Here is a 21583-nt window from a genome sequence, read left to right on the forward strand (position 1 = left end):
TTATTAAAAAGTGATCTGTGCAATTTTGCTCTTGAGGAACTTTGTATCAAACCGGTAGCCCTTCGTACTACTCAGTTCCCTTGAAGTAGCCCTCAGTCTTAAAAAGGTTGGTGACCCCTGCACTAGAGAAACAATAAATTATTAGAACAAGTGTTTTAAAATAAACTGTTTGTGTCACATCACTGCCAACTCTAAACTCTACTGCATCTCAACTCTAAACTCTACTGCATCCCCCCCCACACACACACACACAGAACACGTAGTGAAGAGTCTGTTCCTTGGGTCATAGTTACTAGTTGTGATTATCTTCCTGGTTTTATCTGCGGTGTTTCTGTTTTTCTCATTTTGCTCTTGCTTTGCTTTATTCACATCGTTTGCTGAGCACCTGACACCTTGTTTTATGTATTGACCTTGAGCTTGCCTAACAATTCTGTCCTTCTGCCATTGTGTTATTATCATTTTATTTCCAGACACCAAAAAAAAAAATTTGCGTCTGTTCTGTCGTGTCCATGTTCATCTCTGAGGGTTTTTCGTCATGTCTCATATGAAAGTAAACACTCAGGGATTAAATGATTTAATTTTTGCAAAGTATTCGTAGAAAAGTTACACGCATATTTTCACACCAACATTTCATATCTTCAAATTAGAACCCATCTCCTGCTGTCTGCTGAGATGCCCCAAGTGCTTGTTTATTGTGATGTGTTATTGCAATGAAAGCAAACAGAATCCTGATTCATTTTATGTCAGACGGCCACATAATTTATGTCTTGAGCCACATAACAATTCATTATTTTATACTATTTGAAAATGTTTCATGAGTCGATTTCCATTCCAGCGGCTGAACGAATCGTCAGTGTAATACTGCAAAACCTGCTCTCAGACAACTGACCGAAAAAAAAATGAATCATCCCCTTTCTGACCAATCAGAAGTGAGAATTCAACAGCATTGCAGTGTATTAAAATATTACTTTTCTTGTCTGTTGAGGAGCAAGAAGGAACAAGGATATATTTTAATTTTATGATGTGTTTATTAGGACCAATAAAAAAGCCTACGCTTGGATGACGGTGTGAAAAGTCTTTAAGGCGTTTAAATGGGGTCCGTGGTGAACTCAAGAGTTTGCGCTGACAAGTTAGTTCCTCAGGAGCTCTCGGTTGCACAACTACAAACTGTTGTAGAAAGGACTTTACATTTACATTATTTCCTGTCCAGTGTCCTCCAAATGAGGATGGGTTCACTTCTGAGTCTGGTTCCTCTCAGGTTTTCTTTCTCATATCACCCCAGGGGTTTTTCCTCGCCACCGTCGCCTCCGTCTTGCTCATTAGGGATAAACGTTAGAGATAAATAGGAACTTAATTTGAAACTTTTTTTATTGTTTCTATACTTATGTAAAGCTGCTTTGAGACAATGTTAATTGGTAAAAGCACTATACAAATAAATTTAATTGGAAATTAAATTGAAATAAATTTTATTAGACTCTATTAAAACTCCTTTTGACCATAAATAGATTACAATCAGAGCAGGTTTATGAGCAGGTTCATTTCTTTGTCTTCTGTCAGGTTTGGACGGAAGACGGTCCTGTTCGCCACCATGGCCACTCAGCTGGTGTGCAGTCTGCTGCAGGTCGCCTCAGTCAACTGGGAGATGTTTGCTATTTTCTTCTGTCTTACAGGCTTCGGTCAGAACTCCAACTACATGGCGGCTTTTGTGCTAGGCAGGTGGAGAGACCATCATGTTATCACTCACTAAATGTTTCATTTTTTTTTTTTAAACTTCCCCTTAGACCAAATATATTCAATGACACGGTTGGTGTGTAATCTTTGCTTCTTAAATGTTCCACAGCAGCTACAAGTCAATCACATCCTCTGTTCCTCAGTGATTTAGGACACGGTGTGACTTGTAATCTAGTAGCACGAACAGAACTTCGACGTGCTGCTGATTACTGTAAATTCAGACAACTTTTGCATTAGTGCACTTTGTTATCATTCAGCTACAGCATTGTACAGTCTAAATGAGGCTACAATGTGTAACAATTAGCTATTTAAACAGGATGTGCAGTATATAACTGAGGAACACGTTTTGCCCTTTTAGTACAAATTACGCCAAATTTATCAGCATTAGCTGTTGTAAATGAGTAAATGTCTTGATTTCACATGCGAAATATTTTGCTGGGTGAATGTAAACCCAGACTAAACAGAATCCTGTGTTTTGTTGTCTGACATTCACACGGTTTGTACTTTACCTGGGGATAGTTATATAAAAATTAAAAACTATATTAAAAATTCATCCTGGCTTTTCATCATCTGATATTTTACACTGGATTTTCTTTTATTTGCATATTTCTGCTTATTGGATAAATACTGCATAATACAGACAATACTCTTTTTATTATTATTATTATTATTATTATTATTATTATTATTATTATTATTATTATTATTATTATATTGCAGTTTTTTAAACTATAAATAATTATAGTATACACTCCTTTCCTTTTCTTTTATTACTTATGGTATTTAATATATATAGTATCTATTTATTTTTGTATTTTTTAAATAGATTTAATTATAATAAAACACTTCTTTCTTTTATTACCTACAGTTTTTCTGTTTTACAGAGAATATGCACACATTTTTTGCCTTGAACAAAACCATTTAAGAAGCTAGAACCCACAAAGGTTCCCATAGAATCCTTAAAAAATAGAAGTATTGTGGGAGTCAGTCTGCTCTGATAGAGAGGTTGACAAATCCAAGGTCAACTAATCTGTATCTCTCTCTCTCTCTCTCTCTCTTTTTTTTTTTTTTTCTCTCAGGCTCGGAGCTCCTGGGGCAGAATTTGCGTCTAGCTTTTTCTGTGCTGGGTGTGTGTGTGTTTTATGCCGTGGGTTATGCTCTCTTACCCCTATTTGCCTATTATTTGAGGAGTTGGAGGATTTTACTCACAGCGCTGTCCCTTCCTGCACTACTCTACATCCCCCTCTGGTGGTAAGACTACAGTAGTGCAACAGCACCACTTCTCATCATGGAACATTAAAGGCGCGGTGCACAATGTTTGAAAAATGCTTCAGAAAACTGAGTCGGGCCGACTAACAAAACAAATGTGTAGCCAGTGAGCAGAAAGGGGTGTGTCTTGTCAATATGCGGTGGAGAGAGTGTTCAGTGGACATGTTTGACATTAGCCGAAAGCGATTGAAACATTGACATGGCGGATACCTGGCGTTACCTCTGCCTCGGGTTCTAGGTGTTGAACGTCGTCTTGCGCATGAAACGGAGCTAATACCTTCCCGATGCAACACACAGTACTTAAAAACACATATGTATTACCATAGTATTACTCATTGCGTTCATTTATTGATAAAAATATCCCCTCGGCCAGCTGCCCCAGCAGGTTCCGCCATAATAGTTGCCAGGGTTACGTATGTGTGGGGCGGAGCTATCAAAACAGGGCGACACCCATTTGGGTTAGGGGCATGTTTGTTTTGTTGATTTCAAATGTCAACATTGGCTTTCAAACATTGTGAACCTCACCTTTAAAAAAATTAACTTTGATTAATTAAATACACAATTCTCAGTTTATAAGCTTGTCTTTATTTGCAATTTCCATTCATTTGAATATTTTCTTAATTGATCTATTAATTCATTATTTGTCAATTACTTTTCAATTAATCATTTATTTATTTATTTATTTATTTATTTATTTATTTATTTACATACTGGATGTTAGAGTTCAGGTTTTTTGTGGAATTGAGGAAATGATTTGCAGATTTTTAAACAGACTGCAGTACAGAATATTACAGATTTATAAAATCAAGCTCTCTTCTCTATGGGTCCTTGACTTTCATACAAAAAGGTTTATTTCATGCAAAAAGAGCTTTATGACTTCACAACTCCTCCACTGCTGTCTTTTTGTTATCTGCTCTCTTGTTTCCTCTACCGTAAGGTTTATTCCAGAGTCTCCACGCTGGCTGTTGTCCAAAGGCCGTGTCCAGGAAGCAGAGGACATCATTAGAGCAGCGGCAAGGAAAAATGGTATCACTCCTCCTGAGGATATATTTAAGGATACAGAACTGATTAAATCTGAGGTCAGGACTGCATGCATCTGTAAAACCCTCAGCTGTGATGAACGGACATTTGGATGATAATGTGTTCTCTCTCTCTCTCTCTCTCTCTCTCTCTTTCTCTCTCTCTCTCTCTATGTGTGTGTGTCTGTGTGTGTGGGTCTGTGTGTGTGTGTCCAAAGTCTGCAAGTTCTGTCTCCTATTCATATCTGGACCTTATCAGGACTCCGAAGATAAGGAGTGTGACTCTGCTGAACTGTGTTGTGTGGTAAAATCATCATCGACTTCTTTTCAGTTTGAAACAACCTTTCCTCATTTTATAATTAATGAGACTTAAATAAGTGAATAATTTTGTGGAAAGAAAATAAATAAAAGATAGACCAAAGTGACAAAGAAAATGTTAAATATCCAAATTTACAAATATTAATTTTATATTATATTAATTATAGTTAAAAAAAAACCTCAGATTTCAAAAACAGATTTCAAATAATTAATTTTATCTTTTGCTTATTTTTTCTTTACTATTTACTCTTTTTTTTTCCTCATTGTTGATTTTCCATCAGATTTCACTAATTCTATTTTATCTTTTGCTTCTATTGATTTATTTTGACAATTTTTTTTTACAGATTTAAAATATTGTATTTTATTGTTTTATTTATATCATTTAATTTCACATTAGCAATGAATGTAAATGAAGGTTGTTTCTTTTTCCCAGGTTCACCATCACCATCAGCTACTTCGGCCTGTGTCTGAGCACTCCTAACATGAACGGGGACCCGTACCTGAACTGTCTGTTCTCGGCTCTGACCGAGGTGGCGGCGAACATCCTGACGTGGCTCCTGATCAAGGTTGTGCCGAGGCGAGTGCTCATTACAGGTCCACTGCTGAGCGGTGGCCTCTTCCTGCTGCTTATCCTGGCCGTACCTCCAGGTGAGAACCTTTGAACAAGCCACCGTCAACCTTAAAGCATCACCAGAAGCCAGGTAAAAGCTTGCAGATTATTTTTTAAAAAGAACTCAATTTGCTTCTGATACTGGTTACTGTAACATTACACAATTTTATAAATTGTCAAAGGTTCTGCTTCTGTACTTGAGTTGTGGTTCAGAGACTTTTATTAACATGGCTAATGTTAATGCTAAATTGTTCCACTGAGATACATATTTACGGGGTGCACGGTGGCTTAGTGGTTAGCACGTTCGCCTCACACCTCCAGAGTTGGGGGTTCGATTCCCGCCTTCGCCTTGTGTGTGTGGAGTTTGCATGTTCTCCCCGTGCCTCGGGGGTTTCCTCCGGGTACTCCGGTTTCCTCCCCCGGTCCAAAGACATGCATGGTAGGTTGATTGGCATCTCTGGAAAATTGTCCGTAGTGTGTGATTGTGTGAGTGAATGAGAGTGTGTGTGTGCCCTGCGATGGGTTGGCACTCCGTCCAGGGTGTATCCTGCCTTGATGCCCGATGACGCCTGAGATAGGCACAGGCTCCCCGTGACCCGAGGTAGTTCGGATAAGCGGTAGAAAATGAATGAATGAATGAATTAAAACAGAGCAAATGAGGGTTAAGTGCCTTGCTCAGAGGCCTGGTGGTGGCGGATTGATGGACCTGGTATATGAGCTCTCAACCTTATAATCAGTAGTCTAACACCGTAACCACTGAGCTACCACATCCCCAATATACAGTATATAGTTAGATTGGGGCAGTTGTACCTCAACTGGTTAAGGCTCTGGATTGTTGATCAAATGATTGGGGTTCAAGTCCCAACACTGCCAAGCTGCTACTGTTGGGCCCTTAAGCAAGGCCCTTAACTCTCTCTGCTTTAGGCGTGCTGTATCATTGCTGACCCTGCGCTCAGACTCCAACCTCTAAAGCTGCGATATGTGAAGAGAGAATTTCACTGTTCTATAATGTATATGTGACAAGCAAAATGCTTCTTATCTTCTCAGTTCATGTCATTGGTAATATTGTGCATTTAATTTATAAAACCTTTATTCTAGCTTGTCAAACTTGCCATCGCTGTTGAGCTACTAATTTAAGAAAAGAAGAGAAGGAAAACAATTTTACAAATGTATTCTTTATTTCCTAAACACGCTAGTTCAAATATCTCAGGTTGTAAAAGCAGGTGGGAGAAAGATTTCGGTCAAATAAAGATTGGGATTTAATTTTTAAGTTTTTATTGATTTCATAGATAGAAATATAGAAATATTCCATAGATTATAGATTAGAATAAAGGATATAGAAATATTTCATCGATTAATTAGACATTAAATAATCAAATAAATAAATTTAAAACCTGAGGTACAAACGTTTTCTCGTGGTTGTGGCAGCGTACCAGAGTATGTAGAGTACATGATTTGTGAACTGTATTGTATATATTTGTGTGACTTTTAATTACTTAGTTGATCGAATGTTTCTTGTTACTCTAGATTACGGCAGCGTGACGGTGGTCTTGGCCATGGTGGGGAAGCTCGGAGTCACGGCAGCTTTTGCCGTCCTCTACATCTCGACGGCGGAGCAGTTCCCCACAGTGGTGCGTGGGATGGGGATGGGAATCTGCAGCATGTGCTCCAAGATCGGCAGCACCATCTCTCCGTTTTTCCCCTACTTCAGTGAGTAGTGACCGATGGATGGATGTATGTACAGATGTTTCTCTCTTCATTTCTGCTCTCTGCCACAGGTTCTTGTTCATAAGCGTCAAAAATTTGTATTATTTTATTTTATTTTTATTTTATTTGTATTATAAATTTTATAACAGACTTGTGGTGATCAAATAATTCATTTGTTTATACTGATTGGAAAAGTCCCATAAGTCAAACTGTTGGGCTTTAACGTTATTATTACTCCTAGTGGTCAGAAATGGGAACTACAACAAGCAGGTATAATACAGGGGGAGGAGCAGAGGACAGAAATGATTTGGTTATGTTTTTATACTAAACTGAACTGCTGTAAAATAATCAGAGAACATCTTTTTGATCTTGTTTATAATAATAATAATAAATAATTTGAGTCTAATCTCATTTTCAACAAACAAAGGCAAAGTGTAAGTGAAGATGGTTCATACAGAGCCGTTTCTATTGTATGATATCAGAATATGTCAGAAATACGCGTGAATCGTCCAGTGCATTCTTTGGCCTAATTTCAGCTGTTAGGATGGTGTGGTGTGACACTTTCCTGTGTTGTGTCAGGAAGCAGTCAGTGAAGCAGGCTCAGGAAAACTTATACAGTTTCTTTTTTTAGTGATTTGGACCCTTTTTAAGAGCTCTGTGTTGCTTAGCTCTTATCTCCAGGGATCTCATTTCTCCTCTCTTTATCCTTGCCGATCCTCACTAAGGCACAAAACAAAACTTACTGCTCAGAAGGTTATGATTTCACATCCCAGCACAAGCTGTTTCTACTGGGCCCTTGAGCAAAGCTCTTAACCCTCAACTGCTTGGTTGTATAAAATCAATAAATGTAAGTCTGTCTAGATCAGTTGCATTGCTGGGGTTGGAAGGGATGAGGGGCTTAGCTTCCTGAGACTATAACTCATGTAAAAATGACCTCACTAAATCACAAAATTGTATTAATATATTTATGATAGTAACTTTAATTTGATTAAAGTTTTTTTTTTAATTTAATCAGAACTGACATTTAAACTGTTAAATTTGGTGGAACAACTGCATTATTATTACCTTACCAACTGTTTCATTGAATGAATGAATGAATGAAAGAATGACTACTGTCTAATGGCTGTATTCTAACAATAGTGCCACCTGCTGACCATAATAGGTACTGTTCTCTTTAACAGCTTGACATCTAAGTTTTAAACCTGCATATAGTCGATTTACCATGTACAATTAAGCCTATCGAACAGACAGTACTGGTTACTGATATTTTCTAGTACTGGTAAATCTTGTATTTTATTTGTTGTGTAAAATGATTTCAGTCTTAAAAAGACATGGGGCCTTTGACGGTGCCTGAGGGGATTTAGCCCCCAAAGCCCCACCCTTACAACACCACTGCTCTTGATAAAGGCATCTGCCAAATGCCATGAATGTAAACTGGTTCTTGACCACGCTCACATTTCCACAGATGGAACTTTTCCTGATACCTTGCAGTCCTCTTCTCTGTGCACCTGCTATATAATGCAGAACTCAACAAATATATACATCTAAAACCGTCCAAAACGAGCTGCTGGTCTGCACACTGGATAAAAGCATCCAGTCAACTCTAAACTTCCTGTTACACAGTTACTCTAAACATTCACTAGATCATGGACTATAGCACAATTCAATTGTGATTCCCCTTTCGACTTCATTTCACCTCATGTCTTTATTAATATCATCTTTTCTTACTGAACTCTATGGTCACAAGCCGTGGCTGATGGCAGTCCAAAAATAATGCACTAAAAAAAATACCAGCCTAAAAACGTTTACTTTGAAATAACTAGCTGTTTATCAGGTTAAAAAAAGGTAACAATGCTTAGACATTATTCTGAGATTAGTGTTTAGAATAAAACTTTTTTGTAAAAAATACAAATTTGTGTGTGTGTGTGTGTGTGTGTGTGTGTGTGTGTGGAAGCTCTTTGTCTTAAAGCAAGACTTACTGGTTTAAACTAAATCGAATTATAATTAGAATAGAAACCCCTCTGATTATCAGATTAAGTCAAGTACAATAGACTTTTTCAGTAAGGAATCACCTCATATGTGATATCCCAGATTTTACCCAGTTTAAAAGCCAAGACTGGGCATTGACCATGACGTCCACCTGAACATCATCCTTGTTCGCACTCGTAGCAGGTTGTACCTGCAGTAAGTTTATAATTACACCTCAGTGTAGATCAGGACTATGAAGGGTTTCTGTCTCCTTGGTATTTAAACACACGGAAGTGTAAAATTTCAGCGAACCTGACACACATAGCACTTAGCGGTTATTTGAGACGTCTTTTCTCGAACAGAAGGAAGCAGATTTCTCACTCAGCACACTCACTGTGAGGTCCAGGGATCATGAGGTAATGCATTAGGAGTGTGGATCGTTTACATCTCCATCGGTTAATCTAGCAGTATGTTGTCGTATGCTCAATATGTCCTGGCTGCTTAAAGTGTTTGTAAACTATAGCATTTATTTTCATCTGAATAGTCACTCATGTTAGACGTAACAGCTCCAAGCAGCTGACAGAGAACCTACACTACTGTATATTATATCTAGACTAACTACATTCCTTCCTTCCTTCCTTTCTTTCTTCTGTTCTTCTTCACTAAGAGCTTTATCCTGATCTTGTCACATTATATCCAGAGCCTATCCCAAATGAGTGGTTTTCTTTCTTTCTTTCTTTCTTTCTTTCTTTCTTTCTTTCTTTCTTTCGTCTGCTTGTTTAGTTGTTTTCTAATTTAATATATACAGTATGTGTAGATTTCCAAAAGGACCTTAGTTGAAAAAGCCTTTGGGTAGTTTTTCCCCTGCAAAACTATCCAAAAAAAGATAATATTGGTTTGCATGTGTTTTCAGCACATCATTCTCCAGCATTAACCTTATATTCTTCCAACAATATTCCTTCGATCAATACGTTTCATTTAAAACTCCCATAGGAGAAGTTGAGTGAAGAGCTCAGCTGATTTGGGAAGCTCCTCCTGTGTGAAGCTCCTCACAAAGCTGGTTGTGAAGCTACTGCTGCTGTGGCTCCTGTCACCCTCCTGACCGCCATGATTCATCCATCATTCCTTTGTACCTGGACACCTTATTTGTTCTTGTCCAAACACTCACCCATTGCTTCAGTGGATAACCTTATCTGGGTATTGTAGATGTACACAAGAACCACTGCTGTGAAAATATAAATGGTCCTGTGCTACTCTTTTATTCTTATTCACAATTTGGCTTGAATTTATTATACAGTTTTACTTTGTCTTATACAGTACCGGTGTCACCCAGAAGACTTTACTTTGTCTCTATGGCCCTTTGTACTTTAGGGATTTAAATCTACATCTGGCTTTCTGTAAACCTGCTTTGTGACAATGTTTATACAATTAGAAGGGATTCTAACGTTCATGTTGCTAATGAGAGTGTTTAAAGAGTACAGACAGTTGTTATGTTGTCTCATTGTGTTTGTGTGTGTGTGTGTGTGTGTGTGTGTGTGTGTGTGTTAGCAGAATCTCTTCCATTTTTTAAATCCCTATGATCTCCTTTAGATCTCCAAAGTTGTAGTTTTGCCATTCATTCATTCATTCATTCATCTTCTACCGCTTATCCGAACTACCTCGGGTCACGGGGAGCCTGTGCCTATCTCAGGCGTCATCGGGCATCAAGGCAGGATACACCCGGGACGGAGTGCCAACCCATCGCAGGGCACACACACACACACACACTCATTCACTCACACACTAGGGACAATTTTCCAATTTGCCAATCAACCTACCATGCATGTCTTTGGACCGGGGGAGGAAACTGGAGTACCCGGAGGAAACCCCCGAGGCACGGGGAGAACATGCAAACTCCACACACACAAGGTGGAGGCGGGAATCAAACCCTGACCCTGGAGGTGTGAGGCGAACGTGCTAACCACTAAGCCACCGTGCCCCCGAGCCTCAAAACCAAAAAAAGCTAAATGCATCTGGAAAATGATTTTTTAATTATTTTCTTTTTATTTTTTATTTTTTGCAGGTTATTACGATCAGACTCTGCCCTACATCCTGATGGGAATACTGACACTCATCGCCGGGCTGCTGAGTATTCTGATGCCAGAGACACGAGGCATTCCCCTCCCCGAGGCCCTCTCACAAGTACAGAGTCTAAACTGGTATGTCTCCGCTTGCTCCACGGCTCTACGGCTGCCTGTCACGGTCAGCCTGAGGTGTAGCTTCTTCAGCTGTAATTATTACCTGTAGAAGAAAAGAAATCTGTCTACCAAAGAAATCTACCAAACCTACATCCATATCAACCCTCCAATTAAACTCCAATTTAAACTTCACTCAAAAAATATCAAAGCAAGGAAACGTCAGTAAAGATCAGGAGAGTCGAGTTCCACTAGGTTTGTTCATTTTTATTAGCATTTTTGCATGAAGAATCCCTTCAATTACAATCTAAACAGAGATTCTGCTTTGGTTACAGGTATGTTAGTATATCAGAAAATGAATAGCGAAGAATAAGGAAAGGAAATTGACTTATGGGATACTTGTTTTTAACTCTGTTGATAACCTTACACAGAATTGAAGTGTTTGTAGAAAGCACTTGAGGCATCACAGAGAGAAGGAAAAAAAATGCAATTAAATTTTTTTTTTACATTTACTGTGAATAAATTGCCCTCTAGTAGACCATGAAAAAACAAAAAAACAGGGAGCCTGTGCCTATCTCAGGCGTCATCGGGCATCAAGGCAGGATACACCCTGGACGGAGTGACAACCCATCACAGGGCACACACACACACACACTCTTATTCACTCACGCAATCACACACTAGGGACAATTTTCCAGAGATGCCAATCACCCTACCATGCATGTCTTTGGACCGGGGAGGAAACCGGAGTACCCGGAGGAAACCCCCGAGGCACGGGGAGAACATGCAAACTCCACACACACAAGGCGGAGGCAGGAATCAAACCCTGACCCTGGAGGTGTGAGGCGAACGTGCTAACCACTAAGCCACCGTGCCCCCCGTCTACTTTCATATGAGCTTCATATTAATTAGATGGACTGAATCATGACAAAGACATTCGATGCTGAACACAGACACAACAAAACAGGCGCAAAAACCATATTTAGGCCTCTGATTTGAAAAAAGGTTTATAGTCCAAAATGTTATGCTACTCTAAGCTTTCAAGGTATCAGCGATATTCAGTCTATTCTTATTGATGCAGAGTCCAGTGTTTGAGCTGTTGCTATAGAAACGAGAATGTATTCAGTCAAGCATATTAATTCGTAATTCCTGCGATTGATGTGTGTTTTTGTGATTTCCACCTGTTTGTTTTCACCCAGGTGCTGCGGCTGGTGTAGAAATCGTCCGAAATCAGAAAAATCAACGAAGCTGTGATCCGAGGATCCCATTGTAGTAACATGCACTTTCTGATACTTGACCTTTATAAAAAGGCTATCACATATTTTACTAAGTAGGTTTACACTAACATCGATCATCTGGTAATCACTTTTTTTTTAAGCAGCGTTTTCATTTGTCAGATTGTAGTACGATTTGTCAGTCGTGCTCGCCATTAATTCACAGATTTGAATATTTCTAAATATATTCATATCTAATTAGGAACACGTTTATAAAGAGTACGAATTAAATCCTTTTTAAACGTGTTTATATTTTTATTGTGCTGGTAGAAGGAAAAAAAGATGACAAACAGGTTTGATCAAACGAATCAGCACCACAAATAAAGTCATTTCTCTAAAATGAACATGACCTGGATCTGTTTTTAGATCCTTATACAGCCTGTGATTAAAATCACACTCTGAGATTTATAACAGCTTCATAAACACTGAAGATGAACGTCTTTGTGTTGATATTGAGGACATGAGCTTTCCTACAATAAAGATGTACCAAATACTGATAAACATTTTGTTGTGTGACTGAAAATTCTTAAAAAGAACATTTTGATGAGAAGTAAATTTACAGTTTTGACGTCTGACTTCTGCATCTTATTCGTTTCGATTTATGAGTTGTGTGTCTTTCTTTTTCTTTCTTTCTTTCTTTCTTTCTTTCTTTCTTTCTTTCTTTCTTTCTTTCTTTCCTTCTTTGTTCAAAGTTTTATTGTCTTAACAGATTGCAACGGTCTCTATGTTTCTGCATTCCTGTTTTCTGCTTTTTTTTTATTATGCTGTTTTTACCCCAGATATGAACAAAGGACAAAACAAATGTTATAGTATAGTATTGGGTTTCCCCCAAAATACAGAGAACAATATATTGTTACAGATATAAACAGATTAAAAGAATTGTATCATGACTGACATCATTGAATCATTGAAGACTTGTCCATAAAGAATCACAATAAATGAAATTGCATTACATTATGTGGCACATAGGTGCAGTGGGTAGTTGTGTCTCCTTATGTCTTACAGCTCCTCCGAACCTTACAGATTTGATCCAGATCTCGAGTTCCTGTCTGTGTAGACCAGCGGTGTTCAGTCTTATCCGGAAAGGGTCGGTGTGGGTGCAGGTTTTCGTTCCAACCAAGCAGAAGCCACACCAGAGTCTACTAAAAACCAAGAACAACTGATTAAACAGGTGGAATCAGGTGCGGCTTCTGCTTGGTTGGAGCGAAAACCTGCACCCACACCGGCCCTTTGTGGATAAGATTGGACACCGCTGGTGTAGAGTAACTTTGCAGGTTCTTCTTGTGTCCGTGTTGGTGTCTTACTGATTCCGCAGTCTATCATGATGGACAGTGATCTGGTCTTTCTATATCACCACTAGACCTAGAACGACTGTGTGCTTTCCATCCAGGCTATTTTCCCACCTCACACCCAGGATTCCTGCTTCACGACCACCAGCACTGTGACCACAATAAAGCAGTCAGTGGAAAATAGATGAATGAATAGAGTGCAATTTCTTTCTTCGTTACAAATAACTGTCATTAAATAAGTAAATAAATAACTGATTATTATTATCACAGTCTGCGTTATCACAGTCTGCGTATGGGATGCAAGAACGGCAGTGGCGTTGCACCGGAGACAGGGGGCGCGTGGAGCCGAACGACTGGCAGAGCGCACGCGCCTAGGTGATAAAGTGACTCACCGGGAGGGAGACAGAGGGACGCACCGGCGCGAGCGTCCGTGTTCTCGGTGGAACGACAACAAAAATAATATTTAAACACGTTTATCTTTCTCATTAGACTATTGTGCATTGATTTGTTTGGAAGCAGCTTTGCGCCTCGCTGGTCGTGTAGCTTTGTCCTTCATGGTGATTAATGTTGATATGCTGACGGTGTCCATGCGGATGATGCTGCTGAAGGTGAGAAAACGGATGAGATCAAACGCCATCGACGGAACCGTAACGCTATCTGCAATAACGACAGCACGTCACGACGCTTTATTCAGCCCGTTTGTCCTCAATGATTCGGTGCAACCAGCTGGACCCGTGACCGTAACGTGTCCCAACGCCTGCAGACTAAATATGATGAACTAAGCGTTATTTCTCGCGCTCTTTGTTCGGTAACGGCGTGAATATCATCACAGCAATTGTAATAATTCTTACTCGTCACCGTCAGTTGAAAAAAAACCCCAAAAGAAGAAAAGAGTCGCGTTAAATCCGAGCCATGTGTGTGTTGTGATCAGAGCAACAGCTCGGAGAATGGAGCCGTTCCTGCAGCTCGCGCCGCACTCGCTGGCCATCGTGCTGTCACGGCGCGCGCCTGCGGATACGCGCGGAGTGACGGAGAGCGCAGAGCCGCCGCGCCACCACACTGGCTACGAGGTGTTCGCCGAGTTCAAGGCGCTCAACACCGAGCACTTCTGGAACAAGATGGTAGCTGACGCCATCGCGGAGACATTTTTTCTCGGCTGGTTGGACGAGCACGTGCTGCTCATCCAGGGTAAAGAGGAGCACCTGGAGGCGCTGCGCGAGGCCTGGACACGGAGGTCCCTCAAAGCGCCGCGCGGCTTCGACATCAAATACCTCGGTAATCAATAATAAACGTCCCGCGCACCGACAGACATGCAACGCGTTTTTATGACACGTTGCCGGGAAATAACATGACTGTGGTGTGTGTGTGTGTGTGTGTGTGGAGAGAGAGATTTAGAGAGAGAGAACATTAGGCCGCATCGTGCAGCCTTTAGAGTCGTATTCTGTCAACCATTTTGTTTATTGTGTAACGCAGCAATTTCTAAGTGTTTCTCAAAGCCACAAATCCGTTTCCGACAAAATTCAGTTGTTGCAAGGGGGCGTGGTCATTAAGCGTGCTGTTGCTAAGGGGCGTGGTCATTAAGCGTGCTGTTGTCGGGGGCGTGGTCATGCTGGTGTAGGGAGCGTGGGTATTAAGGATGCTGGTTTGTAGGGGGCGTGGTTATTAAGGATGCTGTTCTCGGGGGCGTGGTCATGCTGGTGTCAGGGGGCGTGGCCCGCAGTTAGCAGCGATTACATCCCCTTGTTTAATTAACTATAGCTCCTTAATGAGATATAGATAAGGATTAGATTGATAAGGAGGAGATTTAATTTGAAGGCTGAACAGTAACAGCTAAGATGGTCATTATTTTCCAGATCCGTAATGCACCAGGGGGGCACGGTGGCTTAGTGGTTAGCACATTCGCCTCACACCTCCAGGGTTGGGGTTCGATTCCCACCTCCGCCTTGTGTGTGTGGAGTTTGCATGTTCTCCCCGTGCCTCGGGGGTTTCCTCCGGGTACTCCGGTTTCCTCCCCCGGTCCAAAGACATGCATGGTAGGTTGATTGGCATCTCTGGAAAATTGTCCGTAGTGTGTGATTGTGTGAGTGAATGAGTGTGTGTGTGTGTGCCCTGTGATGGGTTGGCACTCCGTCCAGGGTGTATCCTGCCTTGATGCCCAATAACGCCTGAGATAGGCACAGGCTCCCCGTGACCAAACCCTGTGGTTTCTGAGTTTCTTTGACTTCCCCTTGTGTGTGTTTAGGTTTTTTTAGGTTCTCGGGTTTCCTCCAACATTTAGAATGCCTTTTAAATTGAAACCACCACTGAGATTAAAGGAGTGTATGAATGTGTGTGTGTGAGACCCTGTAATGTAACAGACCATCCACAGCACCTTAGTGCAAATACACAAAGATTTAGAGTATTTCTGCACACCGTAATTGTGATTGTACAAGCAGAGGATTTGCTCAACAGTTTTAAAATGCCAGGGGCCTTCTGAGCTGATAGCATTGTCAGTAAACCCAGAGAGTCTTTTAATGATGTATTGTCATTTTTAAGCCAGTTTGTATGCCTCAGCTTTACAGTCACAGACTCAAACACACACAGCAAACTTTTTTATATCACAGGGTATTTAATTACCATTGTTTCTGAATAATAGACGAACAGCGATTTGATTTAGGTTGAGTCTGTTTAAGTTGGGCTTAGGTCCAGATGCTTATCTTTTTAATAACGATTCTTGGACACTTCTCGTGAAAGATCGAGATACGATTGAGGCAGCTGAAACCCTTATGAAGTGGTTTACCTTTCCAGACTCTGTGAATCCTGAGCACTCTTTTACTAAGTGCACTTTAAATAATGCTGTTCTTTTCATCAACACATCGATATGCTAGTTACGTCTGTGAGCAACACAAGTAAAACAGCATTTCATTGCAGACTGACTGTAAATAGAATATAGACTATCTGTCTATCTATCTCTGTCTGTCTGTCTCTATCTATCTATCTATCTATCTATCTATCTATCTATCTATCTATCCAACATGACCCGTGTGTGTGTGTGTGTGTGTGTGCATGTATATGTATGTGTATATATATATATATATATATATATATATATATATATATATATATATGTATGTATGTATATATATGTATGTATGTGTATATATATGTATGTATATATATATATATATATATATATATATATATATATATATATATATATATATATATATATATATATATATATATATATTTGACTATCTATCTATTTATCTATATCTAATTCCTGGATGTTTGCATTTTAAGTCATTTAGTTGTTTTCTGAACATAAGGACATTTTTGCTATGATTCTAGAAAAGGAAATCGGAAATAATTGATTCATTTCCCCAAATCATGTTTCCCCAATCGACCATTTTAAAGAACATGTATATTAATCCAATTCTTATATTTAATGCTGTAGAAGAGCATAAAAGTTTTGTGTATTTATCAACTGTTTCTGAATGATTGCCGTATCTTGATTTACTGCTTTATTTCACATTTGTACTGAAATGAAAAGAAACCCATGACATTAACAGCTGGTTAAATAATTAGTCACGGCAGTGTTATTGGTGAGAGCGACTCCAGACAAAAAAAAATAAAAAATCAGTCTTGTTGAAGTATGTGTAATGCGTGACTGGCACGCTTTGATGGGAACGGCGTGTTCAGCCGTGTCTCGCTCGTCTCATACGTTTAGTCAGTGTTTGTTTAGTGATTTAATATTCAGGGCCAAATACTAGACATTTGTTTAGGATCGGTTACACTGGATAGTTCTCACTAAAAGCAAGCATTTGTTGACAATTTAAAGCTTCTTTCTCATGTCGTCACCAATCGTTTCACCACGCATGTAGTCTATACTCAATGGCCATAATGAATAAGAGTGAATAGTGGTGCTGTTTTATCCTCAACCGTGTTTTTGAATCCAGTTGCAATCAAAAAAGAATCACTTTTTTGTGTGTGTGTGTAGCCCTACTTCTTCCTCAGGATGTCAGACATTAAAAATAAATAAATAAATAAATAAATAAATAAGCCTTCATCCTTTCTCCTTAGTAGTCTGTGATTGCAGTTGGACAGTTTTATAGTTTTATTACATTATTATTACATAAATGCACTTATAATGGTGTACCTAATAAAGCCACTTATTTATTTCAGTTTCATTTTATTATTATTATGGTGCTTTAAAAAAGTGGACATTTTCAGTTTTATCCCTAATGAGCACAACTGAGGTGACGGCGGGAAGGGAAAAACTCCCCCAGCCTCAGAAGTCACCCGATGAATCAACAAAATTGGTTTGAAAGCATGTGTAACAGAAAACAAGAGCATGCTGGGAGTTATTTTCCACTTCAATACAAACTTTTACACAGCGAAGGTGCTTTTAAAACCAAGCAGTTGTGCTACACCGTGTCTTCGGCTATATTACTGAGCAAAATCTGATGTTGGTCTCGTATTACAGATCGTTTTGTGGACGTGACTCGACGTTTTTGTTTTAAAGTGCTAGCCTAACATCCTAGCTTTTATTCTTAGCAGTGATCCTTTCATCCTTTATCCACACCAATCAGAGCAGAAATCTGGTATATGTGTGTTGTACAGTTTATAGCCTGATGGTCTTAAGCTCCATGCATTGTCTCAGATCAGCCATTACATTAGCACAAGCTGCTAGTGGACACGATGCTACAGCAGAAGCATTACTGGGACATTTGTTAAAATCTTAGCAGGTTTCGGTATGTGCTGTTACTAAAGGCTGTTTTCTTTCTCGTCTCGTCTTTCCTTTCCATCTCTGACATTCTGAAGCAGGAGGGAAAGCCATATCAGTGTCTTTGTGTTTGTCTTGTCTTGCGGAACGAGAGCGGCCCATTTTGCCGCGAGGACGTCTCCCAGAGCTTCCTCCCTTCCTCCCTCCCTCCCTCGCTTCATCCGTCTCTCCCTTAATGGACGGGACCATTCACTGCGTGTTTGTTTTTCTTACCGTGAAATTCCTCATTTTACACAATTAACGTCGGCTCGTTATAAGGCTGCAAAGTGAGACGTTTCCTGGTCCATTGTGTCCTCGTCAAATGATAAACCTGTTCCTGGCGTAGTGACTGTCGAGGCCTCAAATCCGACACTGATGGATCTTTAGAGACGGAAAGACTGAGAGGGATTTAGTATTTTGAGGTAACAAAAAAAAAAAAAAAGTCAAAACTTCATCAAAAAATGTTGAGGCGTTTTAAAGAGGATTAAGAGGATTGATTGAAAGCTGGGCCTTTTTTTTCTTTTTCTAAAAGATGTTCTCTAACATTAAAAAGTGTAACAAGCTGCAAAGTATTTTTAGCCAAGTGAGGATTAGGCCAGTATAAATAGGCCATTATTCTGGTCTACATGCCTCTGCAACACAAGATACCATAGAGAGTGTGTGTGTGTGTGTGTGTGTGGAGACAGACCTATTTGTACCCTGAGGTGTGTGTCATCATCTCTTGCATATTTGCAGGAGGGCTGTGTTTCAGGTGTGTGTGTGTGTGTCTGTACAGGTCAAAGCAGAAGAAAAGTGAAATGCTTCACGGAGCTCTGCACATAAATCTTCCTCTCGTTACACATTTTTTTCCACTGATCCCACACAAACTCTACAAAACAGATCACAGATTAAAAAAACAAAACAAAAAACTGAATTTTTCTAAACCAAAAATGACGAGACGTTTAGCCTGCGCGCTAAACCGACTTTAACTCGACACCTGCACTTAAGGGCATGTCCCTTCCTGACTTACCACTTCCTCCCTGTTCTCGCTCCATCCCTCATCACGCAGAGGCATCTGTGGTATGATGTAATTGCAATCGTAAAAGCCTCATCAGTTACTGCTTCATAGCGTTGCTTTTTGTTAATGGTGAAGTGCTTACAGGTGTGTTTCAGACACAGATGCTGTTATCCATGTTGGGCAGATGGCTTCTTGTTAGTCAGTGGTGAATCATATTTAATGAGAAACTTGAAAACGTCTTTGTTTTTGATGCCATGCTGATGTCTGGGCTTACTTACTATTATCCCTTCCTATCATCATTCAGACTTCTGCTCCAGAACTATAACTGCTCATTCATTTTGCTCTTGCCGTGTCATGTGACCGAAACCAAAGCATGAATAATGTTCTTTTTTCATCTTGCTCTGTACTTTTACAGTTCACATACTGCCTCGTCTCTAGTGATACCTCAGGCTGACTTGCGGCACATAAAACATCAGCGCAGTAAGGGAGTTAGAGAAAATATAAATCACATCAGACCTTACCGCACTGGCTCATTCCTGAACTTCTCATTTACTATGTAGAACCAATCCAGACTAGCCCACTCACTACAACTAAGCCTAACAATCTCAAGGCTGCATCCCAATCCAAAGGTTGTGGGTTCGAGTCTCGGGCCGGCCGCGACTGAGGTGCCTTTGAGCAAGGCACCGAACCCCCCCAACTGCTCCCTGGGCGCCGCAGCATAAATGGCTGCCCACTGTTTCGGGTGTGTGTTCACGGTGTGTGTGTTCACTGCTGTGTGTGTGCACTTTGGATGGGTTAAACGCAGAGAACAAATTCTGAGTATGGGTCACAAACCTAGCCGTATATCATGTCACTTTCACTTTTTTTCAAATGACTACACTATATACACTTGCACCATGTACTCTAGAGTCTAATGTATAAATGTTAGCAGGGTTATTTATTATCTCAAACAAAACCTTTTTTTTATGGCGATTGAGAATGATGTTGATGAAAGATGTGTTGCTGTGGATTTTTTTCCCCAAAAGGTCCTGCACTGAAACATTTGATTTAAAATGTTGTGTCTCTGGGAGCCAGAGATTCTGTAGCCTTTATGATTCTGAAGCAAAGTGTGTGAAGAATATTGGTCTTTATTTGGAAAGTTTTCTTTCTTTGCTTGGTTTACTTTTCGGAACGCATCTGAAGATGGCACCAGCGTGTGGTGGTGTAAAGAAAGAGCTCTCGCTACTGGTGTAGACCTGTAGTTACTCAGTCAGGTCTGATTTGGTGCTCTTTAACTCTAATGATGACACTGATGGGCTCTGTGTTTGTATCTTAAGGTTATTTTCACTAGGATTTGTTTTATTTTTAAGAAACAATTCTAGCAATATTAAAATCCCAATTCAAATGACAAAATTAAGGTAATTCAACATAAATAAAATTATTTATTTATTGCCAAGTTTACCTAATGGGCTGGTGATTTTATATATTTATTTGATTATATAGTTGATTTTTCTTGTATTATTTAATCATAATATAAAATCACTCGATTTTATATCTATTTTTATATGTACATTAGGGATGTATTTATTTATTTTAGTTAGTTATTTTTTGTTACTGTAGAATTTAGCATTTAAAGAGATTAAGACTATTTTAAGTAATAAACACTTGACTTAATGTTCTTTTGTTTAAAAAGACAGATCGTGCAGTGGCTTTGGATTTAAAATGATCTTGTCATTAAATCTATTTCTATTTTTGGCTGTTATGGATATTCATGGCGTCGATGCCAGGCAAAAGATCTGTGATTAATGTTTGTTTTAGCCGTTCTCATGCAGTCGTTGATCGCTAATGCTGAGGTGTTTTGTAGCAGGGAAAAACATCTATAATGGAGACTGTAGACTTACATTTTTTGCCAAGATGGGGTTATAGTACTAACAGACTAACCCCTTGATATGCAGTGGTGTATTCAGGTGTTTGCTGCTCATCTCTTTTTCCTCCACTAGAGTGCAGAGTTGCACAGGAGTGAAGGATTGTGTTTTTTTTTTTGTTGTTTTTTTTTTTTTTTTTGTGGTCCATTCAGACCACGTGCAGTTCCTCGACTCTTAAGTCATCTTGCCTTAAAGATGTAAAAAATTGTATTGTCAAGCATTAATCTTAAATTCTTCTCAAGATTATTAATGCAGCTAAACCATAACATTCACATATTGTAGCTCTTATAATGTCAAACAAGAAAATCTGTTAAATTTCCCTGTCTTGCATGAAGTGCATGCTTTTGTACTGATGTCCAGATACATGGCGTATTTTATGTGGTATGTTATTTACATTAGTGTTTTTAATAACTGCAATATTTAAACTGACATTTGCGTCTGCAGTGTTATTTTCTGTGCAGACAAGCAGCAAAATTAAATTCATGTTAAGTTCTTTTGCTTGATATTTATATCAGGATTATATCATATATGTCCAGCCAATTGAAAACAAAAATATCAATCTTCTCATTTTAAACCAAA

General features: G+C 39.4%; 2 protein-coding genes across 2 annotated transcripts in view; both read left to right on the forward strand.

The window, feature by feature from the left end:
- Nucleotides 1-12571, forward strand: part of slc22a21 (solute carrier family 22 member 21) — a 32830-nt gene extending 20259 nt beyond the window's left edge. Inside the window, exons 4-11 of the mRNA XM_060887204.1 lie at nt 1558-1712; nt 2811-2982; nt 3938-4079; nt 4238-4323; nt 4771-4985; nt 6475-6657; nt 10685-10820; nt 11996-12571. Coding sequence (XP_060743187.1) covers nt 1558-1712; nt 2811-2982; nt 3938-4079; nt 4238-4323; nt 4771-4985; nt 6475-6657; nt 10685-10820; nt 11996-12050 — 1144 coding nt within the window. The 3' untranslated portion in view covers nt 12051-12571. The remainder of the gene's footprint in view (nt 1-1557; nt 1713-2810; nt 2983-3937; nt 4080-4237; nt 4324-4770; nt 4986-6474; nt 6658-10684; nt 10821-11995) is intronic.
- Nucleotides 12572-13655: 1084 nt separating this feature from the next.
- LOC132857098 (storkhead-box protein 1-like) lies at nt 13656-14723 on the forward strand. The gene has a single exon (XM_060887079.1). It carries the CDS (start codon nt 14307-14309, stop codon nt 14643-14645), a length of 339 nt encoding a protein of 112 aa, XP_060743062.1. The 5' UTR covers nt 13656-14306; the 3' UTR covers nt 14646-14723.
- The last annotated feature ends 6860 nt before the right edge of the window (nt 14724-21583 follow it).

This window comes from Tachysurus vachellii, chromosome 14 (genome assembly GCF_030014155.1).
Source record: "Tachysurus vachellii isolate PV-2020 chromosome 14, HZAU_Pvac_v1, whole genome shotgun sequence".
Classification (NCBI taxonomy): domain Eukaryota; kingdom Metazoa; phylum Chordata; class Actinopteri; order Siluriformes; family Bagridae; genus Tachysurus; species Tachysurus vachellii.

Coding starts and splice junctions, on each gene's coding strand:
- LOC132857098 (XM_060887079.1), top strand. CDS start 14,307: ATGGAGCCGTTCCTGCAGCTCGCGCCGCACTCGCTGGCCATCGTGCTG.